Source organism: Mastigoproctus giganteus, chromosome 1 (assembly GCF_048544385.1).
Source record: "Mastigoproctus giganteus isolate SK-2022 chromosome 1, ASM4854438v1, whole genome shotgun sequence".
NCBI lineage: Eukaryota > Metazoa > Arthropoda > Arachnida > Uropygi > Thelyphonidae > Mastigoproctus > Mastigoproctus giganteus.
The window spans coordinates 89,706,110-89,727,843 of NC_143575.1; the positions used below are offsets into that span (position 1 = coordinate 89,706,110).

Sequence of the window (21,734 nt, forward strand, 5' to 3'; positions counted from 1 at the left end):
CAACTAATGGTCTCACTGTATAAAATTTAAAAACTGTCTGAAACCACATAGTCACTATAGTCACCTTTATGAAAGCAAAAACGTAACATAGCCCTTCCCTTTACCCCTAATGGTAGTTACTTCTTTAAGTAAATCCCACATCAGTATACTGTGATGACTGCCACTTAGTGGTTCCTCTATCTACAGATTCTTAATGCATGAATAATCACTGCTGATAATCAGATCAAGAGTATTACTCCCTCTTGTTGTCTCTTGAATATGCTGCTGTAGAAAACAGTCATCCAATATACACAAAAGTCTTGCTAGTATGTGAGTAACCAATCCACAAGTTCCAGTCAATATTTAGAAAGTTAAAATCCCCCATTATAAGACATTCTGATTTATTGACCAACTCTGTTATGTTGTTTGTTGTATTCATCAGAGTCATTAGGCCTACAACACACTCCTACTCTCGTTTTTGCTTTCCCAGTGCTTATGTCACACCAACCTGACTCAACATTGCACTGGCCACCCATGTCAACTGGATGCACTGCCGTAGATTTTGTATGTTTCATACTAACAGCATAACCTCTTCTCCCATCCTACCCTCTCTCTCCTTTCTCTATACATTGTACTCCCCATTTTCAGTTTTTGCATCCTTTATACATCCTGACATTGACACGATATAACAAACTTTATGAGAATCCTTTTGTCTCAAAACTTGATACTAGACATGTTAGACAGATAACTTGTGTAATTGAGACCCGTCAATATTCGTAAAATCGAACTTTTCATCAAGATTCAAGCATTTATCTGCCTTTATACTTCCAATTATTTGCCCTGCATGGATTTATTGTCAAAGCTTGCGTTCATTCCTTTGTCGTGTTACAAGGTTCTCTATCTTTAGGCATGTCTTTCGATCCTGGTTCCATCTATTCTAATTACATCTTACCTGGATGTAGTTATTTCTGGGAAAAATCTCAGGTAAGAGAATTCCTGACTTAAAATTTCTAAAATATCTATAATATTTCTTAATTTCCTATAGATTCTAAGTAATATTCTATTTTTATTTGATTTAAATTCAGACCATTGAGTTAAATTCAAAATGAGGACACAGATCCTCTACAAAAGAAAATCACAGTAAATTAGCATTTATCCGATTTTACAAATATTAGCAGTTCTCGATTACACAAGTTGTCTGTCCAACATGCCTTTATACCTGAGTGACACTCGGCCTCTAATATCCCAACAATGTCTGCATTTGATGTTTTGACCAGCACTTCAAATTCATCAAATTGATTTACTATACTCCTGGCATTGGTGTACATGCAAGTATACATACATGCACCTGTTCTTACTCTTAGTTACCCTAATACAGCCCATGTATTTGCTTGTTCCCTGATGACCTCCAGGAATTCTGGAAATTCCGAGCACCTTGCTTTCCAGGCTGCTGCTCATTCCAATAGAAGCAGAGCAAGAATCACTTTCACCTGTGCCTGCAGCTATTGTTAATCTATTACTCTGTATCCCTCCAAGCTAGCAGTTTTCTAATCCATCTAACACTGCCTTGATAGCATCAGCAAATATTCTTGTACCCTTTTTGTTTAAATATATCCCATCCCTGAAGAGGACACACACACACACACACACACACACACACAGAGAGAGAGAGAGAGAGAGAGAGAGAGAGAGAGAGAGAGAGAGAGAGAGAGAGAGAGAGAGAGAGAGAGAGAGAGAGAGAGAGAATATGTTTTCCAATAGTTGAAATAGCAACAAAACTATGGATTTGGAAGACCAAAATCACCAGGCAAGTGATGTTAGTGAAATGCATCAATTGGGGAAAGAAGTAGTGATGGCTCTGAAAAATAAGTCATTTTTTATTCCTCCAGATAGCAGTAATAAAAGTGATTCCAAGTTATATTGTTTCCTAATAAAATAATAATAATTAATATATAAATTAAAAATCATCCAATTGAAATGAAAGCTCTCAGGGCCAGCATTAGAAAATGAGTCTACAACATACAACACTGGGCATCTTTTACTGAATAACATGAAAGCATGTGGAATTCCTTAAAAATAAATAAAATTTGCCACTTAGTGTAGATGAAATAATAGATGTTTTTGGTGTCAATATTTTGTGAGTTTCAGTTTGAGAACCTAACTTACCAGGTGCTAATATGAAAGAAGAAAGAATTGGTGTACAGTGGTCATTAGTTGGAGAACTGGCAAATGCTCAAGAAGCTTGAAATATAGGAAATTATTCCAGATCATGCTTGGAATTTTAACAATTCTGCATAGCAGTGTTGACTAGTGAGAGAATAATTCAGCCAGGTTAAATAAAAGAAAAACTTAAAATCTTCTCTTTCTGATGAATCTTTGATAATGATCTTGATAGTTAAGCCAAAATAGCAGGGCCATTGTTATGAACAAAACTTTGACTAGACATTTCTGAAGAGAACAAAGTCTGCAATAGTATCTTGAAGCAATCAAAATCAGTTGTTTAACACAAAATCCAAACAAAAATTCACAAACAGAAGAATCCCAGTTAAGCTAATATTTGAAAGCATACTGTATTGGTAAATGATCTTACATATGTATGTTAATATAAAATGTGTACAGGTAGTTATCGACTTTACGAGTTAATTCATTCCTAGTGCGCGCTCATAAAGCGGCAATTTATTTCCCATAGACATAAGGTTAAAAATAGGGGTTACACTCTCAACAATGAAATTAGTTAGCTAATTAATTTATGTTTAAACAATGATTGATTTATCAAAAAAAATGAAAGCGTAGCCCGTAAAATCAAGCAAATTATAATAATAGAGAAATTATTTAAGACTAAATGCACACTCATTATTGGCTCGGGACTCATTGGTTTGTTGCACGAGGAGTCGTCTTCTTCAGAAATGTTTCAAGTGGCATTTGTTTCCAAAATAATCTTTCCTTTTAATTATAAATTTCACGATTGCATGCATAAGCATTTTTTAACAGCACACACAAATTGCAACTAATATGATTCGTGTGGAGTAACAAGTTTACGAAGCTTAAAAAAAGGAATGAAGAGAAGATTCTGAAAATGTATTTGTTTTTTATATGATTGAAGATTTCAGTAAAGGGGAAACACATTTCACCATAATAATGTAAAAAACCACACAGTTCCAGCTATCAGTATTTTTGCAAATGCAAGAAGATTGAGTTTACTACCCGTTTATAATAGCTTGCAGTAACAGAAAAGCTTAGTAAACCAGAAAGTGCAAATTGTTTTTATTGTTTTATGGTCATGACTTCCAGAAATGTGCTTTAGAAAAATATCACAAAGGCATTTAAAATTGATTCTTATAACGGAACATATGATAATGATGAAAGTGTAGTGCATTTTAATGATTTGAATTGCTAACTAATACAGTTTACAAATCACACTCACGACCTTTTATATGGCCTTAAGGTCACGCTCCTGACCTTAAAAATGACATTTTAGAGAGATAAATAACTTAGTTACACAGCAAAAATTTCAAATCCGAGATTAGCATTAGCATTAGTAGAGGCATTTGATGCAAGAAAGCAAGCTTATGCAGCATCAGCCAAAAAAAAAAAAAAAAAAAAACCCACTTCCACTTCACCCCTCTGTTCGTTCAAAATACCTGTCCAGCTGAGCCTTAAACTTATTTAGGCTATCAACCTCCACCACAAGGGATGGAAGTCTGTTCCACCAACCAACCACCCGCTGGCTAAAGGCAAATTTCCGCACGTCTATCCTACATCTGTCTTTCCTCAATTTGAATTTATGCCCTCTCAGGTGATTTTTCTGAGCTAGAGGAAGAATCCCATCAGCATTGAGCATGCTTAAACCATTCAAGGCTTTATACACCTCTATCAGATCACCTCGCTGGTGCCTAGTCTCCAGACACTGTAATTTGCAAAACTTAAGCCTTTCTTCGTAAGAGCACCCCTTTGTTCCATTGAGATCTTGAAATGAATTACCAAATGAGTTATTGGGTTCACATTACGATATTTTAACGATATGATGGTATCTCCAAAACTGATTAATATTGTAAAGCGGGGTACACTGTATTGTATAGCTACGTATGTGGTTCGGAATGCAGTATTTATGAATGTTTCACATTCGTTTTTTGCAATTAATTATTGATACTTGATACTTGGGGGAAAAAAAACTCTTAAAGCTAGACCTGTATATTGTCAGTGAAATTTAAATTCTAGTACAAATGGACTTTAAAAAACCTTCATGCTTTTTCCAAAATATCATATTGTCAGTGAAATTTAAATTCTAGTACAATATGGACTTTAAAAAACCTTCATGCTTTTTCCAAAATATCATATTGTCAGTGAAATTTAAATTCTAGTACAATATGGACTTTAAAAACCTTCATGCTTTTTCCAAAATATCATTATATTGTCAGTGAAATTTAAATTCTAGTACAATATGGACTTCAAAAAACCTTCATGCTTTTTCCAAAATATCATCAGTTTTCCTGCTTACAGTTACCTGATCTCTGGCTTTCTGAAAGACAAAAGTTGACTGCTGTGATAATAAAACAAGTCTGAACAACTGTTTTATGAATAATGATGAAGTTCATAGAAAATTTGTGCTATAATTGAAATATTGAATCAAAATGGAGCTAGTTCTGCAAAATGGAAAAGGATTATGAATGGTTTGGCAGTGATATGGTTTAATCTCACATGACAGTTGATGATATTATGAGCAGAGTTACTGATTTGTAAAAATCCTTGTTGGAAGAAAGCAAAGATGATGACACAAAAACAGAATAAACTGTGAGTGGAAATGATGCAATTAATTGCATCACTGATGTGCTTAAAACAGTTAAAAATTATTTAGTGACAGTTGTGATAGAGGTGATAAAGAATTTGTCATTAAAAAAACCAGAAAATTACTGATTTTTTTTTTTTAATTTGTGATACTTACCGGTAAAAATTGTGTAAACATAATTTAAATAGCTTTGTTTTTGAAATAAAATACATTAAAAATAAATGTAGATTTGTTTTCATTTTCTAATTAGATAACAATTTCCAATAAAAAAGTTATTCTCTGTATAATGAAATTTCTCTATAACGAATTTTTTTTGCTGGGTTTATCGAATTTGTTATAGGGAAGTTTGATTGTATATATATAAAATATTTTGTGTAATATTAAAGATAATAATATTAATAGAAGGTAATTCAAGGAAACAATACCAAACTGGATTTAAAGAAATGCAAGGGATATAAATATATATATATATATATATATTATAGTAAAAGCACAATAAGTACTATACAGATGCTAAACATCTATATGAACACAACAGTATACAGCTTACAGTAGGCCATAAGGCCAAAATAACTTATAAAGACAAAAATAGCCCATGTAACCCTACAAGGCCAAACCCTGTAAATAAACATATAATTAGTAATAAAATATGAATATACAATACAATGATGATTATGAAATTAACTATTGGTGTAGAGATACATTGAAAGGGACTTTTTCAAGGGCTAACCCTCTCAATATATCCTACCAATAATTAATGGAGCTATCTGTTTCTGATTGCCATCTGCCTGTTTATCAGTGTCCAAATCTTAAACTTAATTTTGTTATAATTTAGTAGCAAACAAGCAAGATACATTTAGCCCGGCAGATGCCTTCGAAACGAATATATAGAAAAAGGAAATAATAAAAAAGAAGGCCAACTATAATTTTCAATTTCTGTTGTGGTATTATTTTTTATTTATACAAAAGCAGGCTATAGCTAACATAAAGAGAAAGGAAGTAGGGATAAGTATAGTAATAGTACCTCAATTCCCCTCGAATTACTCTAATGGATCTTGAGGTATGAAAAATTAGGGTTAGATAGTGAAAAGTAAAGAAAAAAAGCATTTATATAATTGTACATGGGATTTAACCGGGAGCGTAACTGCCCAACCCTTTAGTAAGGGATCCTGGTATGTCTATAAGAGGACACCTTATGGTGTTAAATAGATGAAGATAATGATGAAATATAGAATTAGAGGAATGGCTAATTCCTAATACCCAATTAATAGCTGATTAATTTATGATATATATATACAGTAATACCCCGAAGTTACGCGATAGGTAGGTCCGACGAAAATCGCCTAAGTCGAATTCGCGTAAGTCGGGGTACAACTTTGCATATAAATTTTGTTTATTGGGACCAAGGACTAACAGAAACACTAGTTTAGGAGAAAAATATTAATAAAATTGCAGTTCTTTATACATATTAATACAAAATATGTATTAAAAAAATAAATGACTTACGTAAAAAAGTTATTTCGATGTCGATGGCTTCATAAAATCTAACAAATTCGTCTGACGACACAGCGCCTTCTTTCTTTCACGCAGAATTTCTTCGTAGCAAGCTAATAATTTTTTTATTCCTTGCTTTGTAGCTATAACGTGTTCTTCGTTGGAGTCTGTTTTCTAAAATTTTGGGCCCTTTTCAATTTTCAACCTGTCAAGTTTGCAATTGTCATGTGCTTTTCACCGTTGCTTCGTTTAGGCCTGTAGCACGTGCATTTTCACATGGTCTTTCTTTTCGCTCAAAGCGTTTCAATTTCATATTTTTTCTCTATCGACAGAGGCGGACTGGCCATAAGCCTTACCGGGGAAACCTCGGTGGGCCGGTGTGATTTTGGCCATAAACCATAGTATGAAGCCACTATAAATTTTCCCGGGTAAGAATTTTTGATCCAGTCCGCCTCTGTTTTTCGATAATTGCTTTTCTTTTTCTCCCTGAATCTGCAGTATCTTCACCAGTACGCTTCCTTTTCACACCTTTTAAGTATTTTACTCATTTTTAGGGAATAAAGCACAATTACAAAACGAGGAGGCACGCTTGATACGCATAAACAAAGTTGCGCGCATGTAGCAACTGAATAAACAACACCATAAAGGCAGAGATACACTATTAACACCTCACATTTCTAGGAGTTACTACCATAAAACAATAAAAATCCAGTTGCGTTTCTGCTAGTGAAATCTGTTATAAACTGGTAGTAAACTCGATCTAATTGCATACCGATAGCTGGAATTATGTTGGTTTTTACGTTATTATGGTGAAATGTGTTTCCCCTTCACTGATATAAAAAACATAAATACATTTTCTGAATCTTCTCTTCATTCCTATCGTGTTGCGTTCGGTTGGGGTGATTCTGCGTTCGACTGCCATTTCTTGTAAACACAAAGGCGAATCGTGCATAAGCCAATTCGGTTCGTGTTACATTATAAGATATCGTTACCGTATTTATAAATAGTGTATGATCGAATTCGTGTAGTGTAAACACGTGTTATACGAGAATTGACTGGATACGGCTCGACCGACGCGATCCATTTCTCTCGTGAAAACGATGTAATTTCCGACAAAAGTTGAGCACGAATTCGAACGCACACACATAAATTCGATAGTTGGAATACAAATTCTTGTATATGTGTGCAGCTCATGCGCAGCAAAGTTGAATTTTGTTCATCTTTCGCTCTCATTCTCCGCCGTCGCACCGTATATCGATAACATATGAAAAACGACCTTGAAGATAGTGGGCGGCAGTGTTGCCAAACGAAAAAATCAAGAACCGCGTAACTCCGAGTTCGCGTAAGTCGGGGTATTACTGTATATATATACACAGTGGATGCTGCTAATTGAAAGCATGCTAAATTATTTAAAATTTGGCATGCTGCTGACTATCCTGAATGAATATCAACTTTGTGTTTTTGTCTTTATTACTCAAAAATAATAACAAATCTCTCAAACAGATCATTCAAAATTACCTTATATAACACCAATATTTAATAAATATTGGTCTTGCATGGGATATCATTGTGAAACATTGATATCCACAGATCACATAAAAGAGTTCTATGAATAACTACAGACAGTTGAAAAGCAAGAAAAACTTGAACTAGGAACAAACATATAATTCCAAGTTGTAGCATCAGCACCAGTCATTTCCTGAGCTAATGTTATTATGAGTTAAAAATAGAATAAATGTGATGCCACATTTCCTGATAGGTCTTCATGTGCCATAACTCCTGGAAAACAATAAAAAAAATTGTCCATATTTAGAAAGGTGCAGAAAATTGCAGATTTTTACCTTCAAACAACAGTTAATGGAAGCTTGTTATTTTCAAGAGGGACCTCATAGGTCTAGCACCAACACTGCAGGGTTAAAAATTCCTTTAGTACTTCCAATCCTATTTTATTATTATATTATTATTATTATATTTTTCATGTTATTTTATTTTTTTTAACCCCTTGCAGTTAGCAAAATACTGTGATTCTTTATTGAAAAAGAGTGCCAAAGGTATCTCAGAATCAGAAGTAGAAGATAAGTTGTCACAATCCATTACAGTGTTTAAATATATCGATGACAAGGATGTGTTTCAAAAGGTAGGCTCACAGTTCCATTAAATATATATGTTTTCTTCAGTATTCTTTTTAAAATGAAAGAATGAGTTTTAACAGCCATTTATTACTTTTAAAATATTTTATCTATCATCTTTAAGCTTTAGACTTAATTCCCCCCCCACACCTTCTTTAAGAAAGATTAAAGAGGTCATTACACAAGGAACTTTGTTGTGTGTGCGTGCATGTTTTTTTTTTTTTTTTTTTTGTGTGTGGAGGGATGAATTCAAATTGTAGCTTCTTAATAATTTTTATGCTCTTGTTTTAAAAGGTCACAGTTCAGTGTCAAATTTATTTAGGGCTTCTCAAGTGTGTCCTGTAATAGTGTCATTTTCATTAAGTAAAATAAGCATGACTGCATTATAAATCATAGTAGAACAGCAGGATTTGATAAAGTTGTAGCTTGATGCTTGTGTATCATATTATGGTGATAATATTCTGCTTAGAAGCAAATTATCAAGTTAAAATGTTTTGGTTTAATTGCTATTTCATGTTTTGAAAATAAAGGTAAATTAAAATTTACCTTTATTAAAAGATAATATAAAGCTTGTCATTATGTGGGTAGTATATTCACACCAGTAAAATAACAGAAGAATAATTATCAATATTCAGAAGTGAAATTAATAGAAATTTCAGTGGTGAAGCACCAGAAGTTAGCCAATTTGCAAATAATATACTGAAATGAAAACTGATGGCTATTCATAAAACATCCACAGTGATTTAGTGCATAAAAAAATACTACCAACATTCAAAAATATTTCTGATAATATAATAGATGAGAGATTTTCAGAGAGCAGCCCTTTATATTTTGTAATTCTGTCAATGTTCTCTTAAAACAATTCCTTACTTCAAGAAATGGTATTGATTATAGAAATAATTTGTGCAATACATTACCTCAGACCATATTCTGGTCTGAGGCTACTGCACGCTTGCCATCTCTCTCTCTCTCTCTCTCTCTCTCTCTCTCTCTCTCTCTCTCTCTCTCTCTCTCTCTCTCTCTCTCTCTCTATTTAGGACAAGGAGACCATATTTTTGACTTTCTTTATCCCCTTCTCTGTCTCACTGATGTAGTTTTTCTACCTTTTTCACAAAAAAGAATAAAACTGCAGTTTCAATATTAAATTTAGATATATATATATATATATATATATATATATATATTTTTTTTTTATTCTGTGAACTTATTTTCCTTAGCTAATTAACTTTCAAGTCTGCTAGACTGTGTTGCTTAAAATATGCAAAACTGCAAAATATGTAACGTTCGCCATATTTTTTTGTGTAGTGCCAATTAAAATAAATTTTCAGTTTATACTCCAGGATAGCCACGCAGGGCCAGAGGAGTTTACAAGATAAAGAAAACAAGAATATTACCATATTTAGCAGTCAAGCAAGTTTGAACCATGGTCAGCTCAAACACTTGTATTACTTTATCCTGTTTTTACATATCAGCTATATCACACTAATTCAAGTAAGATGCCAAAGAAATACAATGTAACGTTTCGTACATTTGCAAATAAATAAACAAAAGAACAATGTGCAGTGTGGAAAGAAATGAAAAAAAATAGACATAGCATTTCAAAGTGAAGGTAGTAGTGTCATATATAGTGAAATAGTTACACTTTTTGTCATAGAACATAATCTTTCTCTGAGCTTTGCTAATCATGGAGGCTCATTGTTCAGAAATGTTTCCCAATAGATGAAATAGCAAAAAAATATGGATGTGGTGGAAGTACAAGAATGCCAGGCACTGTTAATGAAATTGCACAAAGAGAGAGGGTAAGAAGAGGAAGGGATTTAAAAAAAAAAAAATGTGTCATCAATTGCTACAGAGATGGCACTAATCAACTTGATTCCAAGCTTTATCCCATTTTGTGGCCATTTGTAATAATAATAATAATAATAACAAAATCAAATTGAAAGCAACATTAGAAGATGATTCTACAGGTTACAACGTTGGGCATCTTCTGAACAGCTTGAAAACACATGGTATTCTTTAAAAAAAAAACCTGTCTGACATTTAGTGTTGATAATACCCCTGTTGTGGTAGCCCTAAAATTGGAATAACAAAGGTATTAAAAGAGAAGATTGAGCACTTGGTGGTAATGTGCTATCCTTTGTGATCTGATTAATTTGTATGCTGAGATGGGCACTGCATGCCTTCCTGCAAAAGTGGATGAATATTTTTGGTGGACATCTACTATTGTCTAAAAAAAAAGTGCTAAAAGAACAAATGCCACTGAAGTAAAAAATATTTTGAAGCATGTGTATATGTGAGCTGTCTTTGAGTAAATATTCAAGTAGGCTGGTAGAATATTAGCAACCTTTGACAAGTTTGTTTAAGGAAAAGGTTAGAATCACTGAGAAAAGCCATATGAGCACTTTTCGAAGTTACCAAATTGAAAAGTAAATAATCAATCACTAGTGAATGGTACTGACTTATCCAAATCCAATTTATGATCTGAAATAAGTTTTGAAAGAATATATATTAACAAACCCCTCATGGAAAGGAACTCCTGAATTGCAAACTTCTGTGAAAGCAATCCTAAACATGCCACACAAGCTGATAACTAGGCATTTTATCTTCATTTCATGGAAAGTGTGTTTATGCTCCTTTCTTGTGACTAGAATAAAGCAGTTTGCTTGTGTCTTTAAGATATTATGCAACATTTGGAAATCTAAATGTAACTCTTTAATCCAGACTACCTCACATCCATTTACTGAGATCATTACTCCTGAGTATGTTAAACAATGTGGTGTGTAAATTTGTTATAGCAGATCTTTAAATCTTTCACTTCCATTTTGGAAGTGGATTACCAAAGTAAGCAGAATCAGAAAGGTGATTCTAACTCGGGCATTTCTGCTGTCAAGGTCATGGAATGTATAAAACAAAAAGTAGAAGATTCTTTTCTTTTTTTCAGTGTGGAAGTTTTGAATAGCACTGACTCTTGTCCTGATCCAGTACATGATCCAAAAGAAGTAATTGAAAAAGGGCATATTAATGAATTTAGCATTTTACAAATTCCATATAGCAACACTGAGTACAAGAGGATATTCATCCAGGTGAATAATCAGTTGTTTTCTAACGGACAATCCAAACAGAATCCTTAGGCAGAAAACACCTAGGTAAGTGAATTTCGGAAAGATTTTGTACTGGTAAAGAACCCTAAGACTGCATCTTAATATAAAATGCATATGACTTTTTTTTAAAATCCAGACTTTGGACTTGAAATTTTATTTCAAGTCGAAAGTCTGGATTTTTAAAAAAACCTGTTTTTTTTTTTTTTTTAAATCCAGAACTTTTTTCAAAACCTGTTTTTCAAAAGTAAAAATGTGTTAGCTTGCTGCTAGTAATTTGGCCAAATCAAGTGAAGATGTTTAGTATAATAAAAATATTAGATAAGAAATAGTAAACTGGTGTGCTGCAAAAATAAGTGAGAAAAAATTTGAAAACTGTTGATGTCCATGGGTGTAAAGCAACACAAGATTCAGTTGTTCATGCAATAAATATAATTTCAGTATAAAGACAAATGTGATTAGATCCCCAGGACTATTGGCAAAAACACACATTAATTATACCATGAAATTAATGCATTGCCAGCTGTCCAAGTTTATAATGATGAATCTATCCTTTTAACTCTATTTGATCCCTTTTCCATCTCACCATGATATTAGGGATAGTAACAAGAGTTTGCCTGTCTTTTTTTCAAAAATAGTTTTTCTTTTCCTTTTTCTTCTTGGAAAAAATTTTCAGTTTATAATCCCTGAGAAACTGAAAATTACCAAAACTAAATTCCACCTTACCAGTTATAACCCTGATTGTTTGCATTAGCATGCCGCATTAATTTTATGGTTATAATTAGTGTTTTTTTTTTTTTGTTTGTGTTTTTTTTTTTTTTTTTTTTTTTTTTTTTTATCAAAGAAAGGCATTCATAAAAACTAAAATAAACATTTATGAGTACTCTTATATTCCATGATTGACAAATAACTCACAGTTACCGCTTTCCTCCAGAGCTTTGGTCTGAAAATATTTTTTCAGATAAAGTAGTTTACTTGTCAAGCCATTTGGTGGACAATCTTCAATAGTATCCATTGCACGTCAATTGCCAAAGACAAAAAATCATTTCCTTCTGTTAATGTTGGTTAATGAAGTAGTTTTAAGAATTCCTTTTCTTTTCTTTCTTTTTTTTTTTTTTTTTTTTTTGTGGTAGTCATTCTTTATTTTCACAAAACATAAAATACAAGTGGTATTGCCTTCCATTGCTGGGCATCCGTGGGTTGCTAACATGGTTTCATTCATTGCCTTTTCTCTCTCTCTCTCTCTCTCTCTCGTTACAAATACAATTCAACTGCAGTAGATATGATACTACTGTTTATTATTTCAAATGAATAATTTATAGAATTCATATTTTATCGTATAAAATTCTAATTTATCAGTTTGACTGTGAAATTGACAATTATTCTTGCAAATGTATATGAAAACTTAGGAGAAAAATTGAAACATCTCAAATATTCAAGAGGGTAATGAGTAAATGTAAAAGAGGATAATAAGTTTGCGATTTATTTGGAAATTTAAGAAATGAGTTTAGATGAGAATTCAGCACAAAGAAGCCCAGAAAGAGAAAGAGAGAATAGCTGAAAATTCTTCAAGTGATTATTCACCGCCAGTAGTGAATAGAAAGTGGTTTGACTGTTCATAATTGTTCTTCGAGAAGTTGGACAACAATAGCAGCAAAATAATTTGATCAGTTTTAAATGCAATAGAATTTTTGTGGATAAATTCACACAAGACTATAAAGATAGCTGAATTTGTTTCCAAAAGAGATATATATATTTTTGGTGAAGAAGGAATTTTAGAAATTTCCTTCAGAAAATCAATTTAATGAAAAAATAATAATAAAAAATTTGGACACTGACCAAACAGATTGGAATATGAAATAGCGTCTGAAAAAAAAACAAAGATTTTGAAAAAAGAAATAATACAAATTTGTTGTGTATTTCACAAATTATGGATTGTTAAAATGTGCATACATAATATTGACTAACCCTGTATAGTTGCTACTTTTATTTCATTCATACTACCAAATCTTATAACAGTTTCTATTCTTCTAATTATTAGTTTATGCTGCCTGAAGACATATCTATTTCACAGCTATATGAACTGGTAAAGCTTCTTTAATTAAATTTTCACCCTTCTGACCTGACCAAGAATCAATCAACATAATAATCCTGTAAGATCAAATCAAAGGATTAACACATTTGGCGCAGTTCTTCACATCAGCAGATGTCATTTTAGAAGGGTGAAAATATAATTAAAGAAGCTTTACCAGTTCATATAGCTGTGAAATAGATACGTCTTTAGGCAGCATAAACTAATAATTAGAAGAATAGAAACTGTTATAAGATTTGGTAGTATGAATGAAATAAAAGTAGCAACTATACAGGGTTAGTCAATATTATGTATGCACATTTTAACAATCCATAATTTGTGAAATACACAACAAATTTGTATTATTTCTTTTTTTCAGATTGGCTGAAGCCAGTAGAAATGGAAATTTGAAAATGTTAGATTCAGTGTGCATGGGAAGACAAGGTGGAACAAATGTGTGTAACAATAACCTGTCTGTATGATAAATATGAGGAACATGAAACTGTACACAATATCAATAAAATAAACAGTGAGAGGAAAAGGACATCAAGAAGTATTGAAATGTTGAAGCCTTTTAGACCTTGATTACTGCATGCTGTACAGAAAGAGGATCTAGATCAATTTACATAATTTTCTGAGTGGTATTGTCATAAAAATGGTGGAATAAGCACTTTTGAGGATGCAGTTGTGTGGTCAGATGAAGCTATGTTCAAACTAAATATACATTTGAATTGTCACAACCGTGTTTACTAAGCAAGTGGAAATCCTCACTTCACCTTACAGAAGATGTTATGCTGCCAGGGATAATGGCGTGGATGAGAATCTCCTCTTGTGGGATTATCGGACCTTATATTTAAACAACTTTGTTTCCCTTGGCACTGTTACTTTGGAAAGTTATCTTGAAATATTAAGGAATTATGCAGTACCCAATATCAGAAGCATATTTTCAGGTACAATGGTTTTTTCAAAGAATGGTGTGCCTACATAGAATTTCAACTGATTTGTGAACTGTTGTATATAGGAGTGTTGAAAAGAGATGTTATTTATGCATGTGTGCCAGAGGAGAACATTTGAACATCTTCAAATGAATATTTCTTTTAATAGAAGCCAAACACATAATCCAGCTTTAAATTCAAAAATGAAAAAAAAGTATTTAAATTTATTATTAGATTCACAAATTATGGATTGTTGAAGTGTGTATACATAATTCTGACTCACCCTTTCAGACATAAGTTCCCAGAACATGCAAGCCCATAGTGGCCAGTATTGAAAGAGTAAGTTCCCAGTGCATCTCTGTTTACCTTTGCTTAAATTTTTAAATAATGTAATATCTATTATTTGCATTCATTAATTGGTCTTTTTGCTTTAATATTTGAATATGGTGTAACGTTGATATATGAGGCTTGCTATACCACAGTTTTGATTATAATGCGAGTGTGATCATGTCCCTCAAAAGAGACATTAAAAAATAAGTAAATAAAAGTTTAAAAATAAATACGGTTTTATGGCAAAACGCGAATTTCACACTAGGACCATTGAAAAATTGTATTCTCTTTTGTGGTATATTCCCTCAATTAGATGATTAAATTTTTATAAACAACAGTAGTTGTCCAAGAGTAATTACTGTAGATGTTCATTTTCTTCCCTGTCTCACCTCAATTAGAGATTCAATTAAAAACAATGAAACTTTAATTGCACGAGGGACACTTGCAAAAGTAAAAATTTTTCTCTGAGAGGGGATGTGGAAACCAGTTGCCATATTTATCAGTTGCAATATATGCTGATCAAAATTAGCTTGTGTTTTCACAAGCTGCTTTCATATATCTTCAAGAATTGTTTAATTTACATTAACTAATATATATATTTTTATAAATGAGAAGTGAAACAGTTGGATCCTCCTTCTACAAAATGCTTTGTTGTATTCCATTTTACAAACCTTTATAATGCATGCTGATTTTTTATGAATAAATACAGGTAGCTATATTTATTCATAAAAAATCAGCATGCATTATAAAGGTTTGTATATAGATATAGAACAATGGAAGTTCATTTTTAACTAGAAATATTTAAACAACCTTAAAAATAAACTACAAACTGAGAAGATTCCTTATTAGAAATTTTTCAGTCCTGTCGTAAAATATTGTATAAAGTGTGATCAAAACTTCCTGGGTTGTATTTTAAAATAATAATAACAATGATGATGTCACTTAATAGATATTTCATGGTGTCACCTCTGAAGTAAGCTCCTTGAATTTGGTACAGTAGAGCCAATGATTCTCCCACTGTTGCAAATATTTTCCAAGTCTACTTTGTCATCTCCTTCAGCAACTCTTGTGATTTTATTTCCTGGATCTGTGAATTGTGAAATTTGAGCTCTTTGAGTGCATAAGTTTAGTGTTTGGTAATGAGAAGAAATTACAGGACAGTATATCTGAAGAATACAAAGGATGATGTACCCACAGCTTTGTTCCCCTTGGTTATAGAAATTGTTGTGCATTCAGACTAGCATGAGCAGTAACCAGTCTCCAATGTATAATTTTTTTCAGGCATTTTAACAGATATCTTCCAGTACCTGCCGTATAACGTGCAGAAATGCCCACTGATATCAAAAACAGTTAGCTTACTTGATATCCAAACAGACCTTTGGATATCAAGTAAGTCACACACACATTTAGGCCCATAGAAGCCTAAATGTGTGACAAATTTTGAACAAGAGCAACGTGACCATGGATCCTTACTTTTCATATTCTTCAGTTATAATTCCCTGTGATTTCTTCTTTTTCAAGCACTGAAATGATGTTTCGGCAATTCATGAAAAATCCAAAGAAGTGTTGAAGGGAATCAAGAAGCAGCAGCTCCTCCAGAAATGATTCCAACTATGGCATGCTTGCTACATTTGTTGTTTTAAATTTAAAGGACTACTTCAAGAATAACAGCATATAATAGTGATGAATAACAAGTGATGTGAATTTTTGATCACACCATATTTTAAATTTAATCATTCAGTTTTTTTTTTTTTTTTTATTTATTTATTTTTTTTTTTTATTACAGTTCTTTGCCAAAATGCTAGCAAAACGTCTCATCCATAGCCAGTCGTTGTCAATGGATGCAGAGGAAGCAATGATAAACAAATTGAAGGTTAGTTTACTTCTTTTTGCCTATATAACTTTATAAGTATTTTAAGTATTATAATTGAGTTATTACACTTCAATAATACTGTCTTTATTTATTTCTGTTTCTTCGTCTACAGTACTAATCCAACTAAACCAACCAGTTGGTCACATTGAGGCATTGTTATTGCCTCCTTGTGGCAGGGCTGGAAACTTGGGTGTTGAAGGTAGCCCCTGGCCCAAAAGGAGCAAAACATGGAAACAGTCTTTCCTCTGATTGTCTGCAAAATCTTGCTTTCATGGATTACATCAACCTGATGGTGAACTTTCAAACCCAAAGAAATTGAAGGTGGATGCCCCCAGAATAGAACACCCAACTTTCCTAAGATTGAATTCATGAACAACTCAGTCCACGGGCAATTCCACATGTAACATTCATAATGTTGATTAGTGCAGTATGGCCAAAGTCGCCCTTGCACCAAAAAACAACAACAACGGGCAGTTTATTGTCATTTTATATCTGGAAATATCTAGAAAGTGTATCTGGTTCTCCAGAAATGGTGTGTAGGCTTAAATCTAGTATTCTATCTGGTTGGTTAAAGCCACCCATCACAAACACTCTGGATCTCTTTTCAAGCTCTCCTCATTTGGTAGATCTTGCCTTACATTGTACCCTAGTGCCACACTGAGTATCTCCAAAGTTGTCATTTCAGAATGAGAATTGGTGATTGTTTCAGAAGAGGAGGAGGAAATTGTTCAGGAGTTACATAATAAAAAGGTCACAGCAAAAAGAATTATGCTGAAGAAATGTGATGAACTTATTTACACTCCCAGCATCATACCCATATTTGTTACATCAGTGCTTCCTGCATCAGTACTCACAGTACCATCAATCATGGGCGTCCGCAGAGGAGGGCAAACGGGGCACTTGCTCCTCCCTGGGATCGAGTAAAAAAATTCCACAAATTATAATCGTAAAAGTGATTGAGATATGTAACCTTACACCCTCGACCATCGGATGCTTTGTCTGCCTTAAAATTTTATTACGGGTTGGCCGGTTTCGGCCCTTGGCGGGATAACCATAGAACACGTGTTGCATCTATTGCAGCAATAAAACAGAGTTCCTGTTTTTAGTTCATCGACTGATATTCCCCAAACTTTACCAGAAGTTTTGGGACATTGCGACTATTTCCCTTCTATTAATTTGGCAATAACTATTAGTATGACATTACCTGTTACGACCTGTACCATTGAAAGAAGTTTCAACACCTTGAGACATGTGAAAACATGGTTAAGGTGTCCACTATCTCAGAAACTCACCTATAAGGTTTATGTATGATTAGTGTGCACAGGAAGAAACTAGAAGAGGAAGCGGTAAAGAAGAAATTTATTGAAAATGTCATCAATAGGTTTGCAAGCAATTTACGGAGAATTCAATTCTTATACGATACGTGATTATTGAAATTATTATTATTATTATATATATATTTATATATGAAGTTATGTAAAAGAATATAAGAAATAGAAAAGGAGAAAGAGTGACAGAACAAATTAATGCCATCAAATTTATGATTGTACATCTGTCTGTATATAACAATTTTGTAGTTAATTGTAATACCAACTAGATAAATTGGAGAATTTAGCATAAATGTATTAGGGGTGCAAACTATACTCATTAGTTCAAAGGGCCAAGTTTAGGTAACCTAAGTTGGACTTCTTTGTTGTACCCTATAAATAAACACATAAAATAAAATAATATAAAATAGTAAAATTAAAATGATAATGTAGCTGATTATAGATATATGGATGCACTTAGTGGAACGTTAAGGCTAGCTCCACTCAATATATCCCATCAATAATTAGCTGAAGTATGTATTTTTGTATTGATGCAATACTGTATTCTATAATCTGCTTGTTTAATTAAATAATTATTTAAAAAATTAAATAAAAATTTATTGATGTAATTATTTGTCTCCAAGCTTTGTTCCCCCCCCCCCCCCAGAAAATTTTCTGTGGATGCCCATGCCATCAATCCTTCTTTCATCAGTAAAAGCAGGATATTTGCATTGTCTCACAGCAACCATCCTTTTCTAACTTAAATTTACGTTCCCTTGTGTGCTGTCCAAGAAATAATAAGGATGCCATCAGCATTTACTCAAACCATTATGTCTACTCGAACCATATAAAGCCTTAAACACTGTAATTGGGTCTTCTTGCAGATACCTAATTTAGAGAACTCATATCTTTCTTGGCAGAAGTACCCTTTTGTGCCTCTTACTAATACTGTTGCTGTTTTTTTTTCACCTGTTCCAACAGATTTACATCCTTACTATCTTTGAGTATTATATGTAGTACTTGAGGATAATCACCTCTTTGTCCCTGTTTCCAAAATTTGTATGTCATTGACAGAACCCCATGAGTTCTCATAGCAGCCTGTCCGCACTGCTTAGAGAACTTCATGTTGTCTATACATTTATAACAACCCTCTGCCTCCTATCCTTCTGTCCAGATTGAAGGATGACTGAAGGACAGGAAGCAGAGGGTTATTGGAATTATAGGAATGTTCCCATAATTTCAGTAAGATTCTAGTTGAACTGCAACCTACTACATTCCTCTTTTGCCTGCTGCTGTGTTTTGTAGCTTTCCCTGAAGAGATGAGCATCATCAGTCGAATTTCTCATTCTGCATCTTTGCAAGTAATTTCATTTCTGTTTTTTCCATATGATGCACAACTTCTCTAAGTTCATCATTAAGTGAACCTTATTTTATTCTTTCTCTAAATTTATCATTTCAGCTTGTGATAACTTTAAGCTGGTAAAGGTGACACATCATCTCATTAGCATTTTTGGAGTCTTTCACTTCTGAAATTTCTTCCATTCACCCTTTATACATAAGAGGACTTTATTTTATTTCCTTAAAACAAACATTATTGTTGTCAAACTCAGTCAACAAATAAAAACACATTGTCTGACTATTTCAGGTTTCTTTTCTCTGTTTAGTCAGCATTGGCATTGTGGGGGTGGGGTTGTAAGATGATTTATGATGCTTTTTTATTATATATATATTATTTATTTATATATCTTTGTATCCTTTTGTTTAGTTCCCCTATTTAAATATATATCCCCTTTATAATAACTCCCCACTTGCGCATCTGACTATTACTTCACAGAAAATTCTAAGTTCAAGGGAAAAGCTCTTATATGTGTAGGCTTGTGCTCAGAACAACAAAAGACACACAAATGTTGTATATAAAAAAATCAGTTTATTAGACATATTTACATGAAAATATGTAAATATGTCTATATATTTACAAAACCAAATATTTGAATTAAAACCAATTCAATATTAAAACCAAAATAATTGAATTCATACATATGACAACATGATTTGGTCTCACCTACATGTGTACATATATCATATTCATACATCAGTAAAAAAAATCATTACTAGCTAATATCAATCCCTTCCTTTCTAGATATATTTTATCCTGCATCAATTAAATACCATTAGTAAAAATTATCAATTCCATTCTATCCCTTTCTACATATGTTTAATACTGCATCAGTTAAATACCATTAACAAGAATTATCAATTCCATTCCATTCCTTTCTACATATACTTAATACTGCATCAATTAGATACCATTAACAAGAAGTATCAATTCCATCCATTCCTTTCTACTGTTTCATTTAAATACCATTAATAAGAAATATCAATTCCATCCATTCCTTTCTACATATACTTAATACAGCTTCATTTAAATACCATTAATAAGAAACATCAATTCCATTCTATTCCTTTCTACATATATTTAGTACTGCACCAATTAAATATTATTAACAAGAAATATTAATTCCATTCTGTCCCTTTCTACGTTATCATATATCCAACATTCTAAATATTTTATATCTAATAAATTTCCCCCCTTTTAATGTTCTTCCCTAAACTATCTTTACAATTAGGTATTTCTAAAATCCTGCTGACCAATTTACTGGGTTTCTACAGTTCTTGGTGTGTGTGAAGGTACTACTACTACAATCTAGCCACTTACTTGTAGAACTTGGCAGGGCGTCATCTTTCGTCCTTCCTGTCAGGTACAGCTTATCTTCACTGTCTGGGGCGGCGTCTTACTATTCTCGAAGAAATTTGCACGGGTAGTAGGGCTGCCAGGTAGGTTTCGGCTTCATTTATTCAGCCTGCTTGATGCACTTCTTCTGATCCAGTATGGCTACTCTCATGTTTGTCGGGGTTCCGATTCCATCCGATTCAGCACTTTTCCTTCCAAGATTTCAGGAATCTTGGTCTTTAACGGCAGATTTGATTCTACCTTTTTCTTGTGAGAGACTCGTTTTATCTTTCACATATTTCTTCCCAACTCCTAGACATTCCAAAGAGCCAACATCAGAGTTCTCAAAAAAAGAACTCTGACTTTCTCAATGACTAACCCATTCTTACTAGCACCGACCAAACAAAACTCAACTATGTGTTCCTAAACCATTTCCCTCACACAGACAAAAATCTCAACTTAGTGCCCTAAACCATGTTTACTCACCCCACAAAAATCTCAACTTTGTGTCTTCCTAAACCATTTTAACTCACACCGCCAAAATCTCAACTTAGTGTGTTTGACTGACCGCTTCCTTCCCTTTTTGTCAGTCTCCACCCACATCTTGCTGCGGAGTCCGCCACACCTATTCTCAGTGATTTCTTCCAATCTTACATTTACTTTCGGATTCTATCTCATTCCATTTGTTGGAAAACCCCTTATTCCGCCGGCCCAGTAGCACGTGATCAATACTCCCCTCTTTTTTTCCAACCTGCCGGATCTGCGGCCATCCGGTGTGCCGTTTGTCCAAAAACAACTCTATCCCTCTCATATAACGCCTTGTCTCCATAGTGTTCTAAAACCACAAAAAGTGACATTAGTGACCACAGCATCTATATTTGGAAACTTGTGTGTGCTGCTTAAGAACCGATTTCCTGTTTGCGACTGTTTGAAGTAAATTGCCGTACTATTTTGAACCTGCGTAAACCTTAAGTTGCTTGTCGCACCAAACCCCCTGCTGT

General features: G+C 33.2%; 1 protein-coding gene across 1 annotated transcript in view; it reads left to right on the forward strand.

Annotated features, from left to right (window-relative positions):
* The window catches only part of Cul2 (cullin 2), a 388,410-nt gene that overhangs the window by 267,951 nt on the left and 98,725 nt on the right, over positions 1-21,734 (forward strand). Inside the window, exons 16-17 of the mRNA XM_090373712.1 lie at positions 8,268-8,396; positions 16,609-16,695. Coding sequence (XP_090229838.1) covers positions 8,268-8,396; positions 16,609-16,695 — 216 coding nt within the window. The remainder of the gene's footprint in view (positions 1-8,267; positions 8,397-16,608; positions 16,696-21,734) is intronic.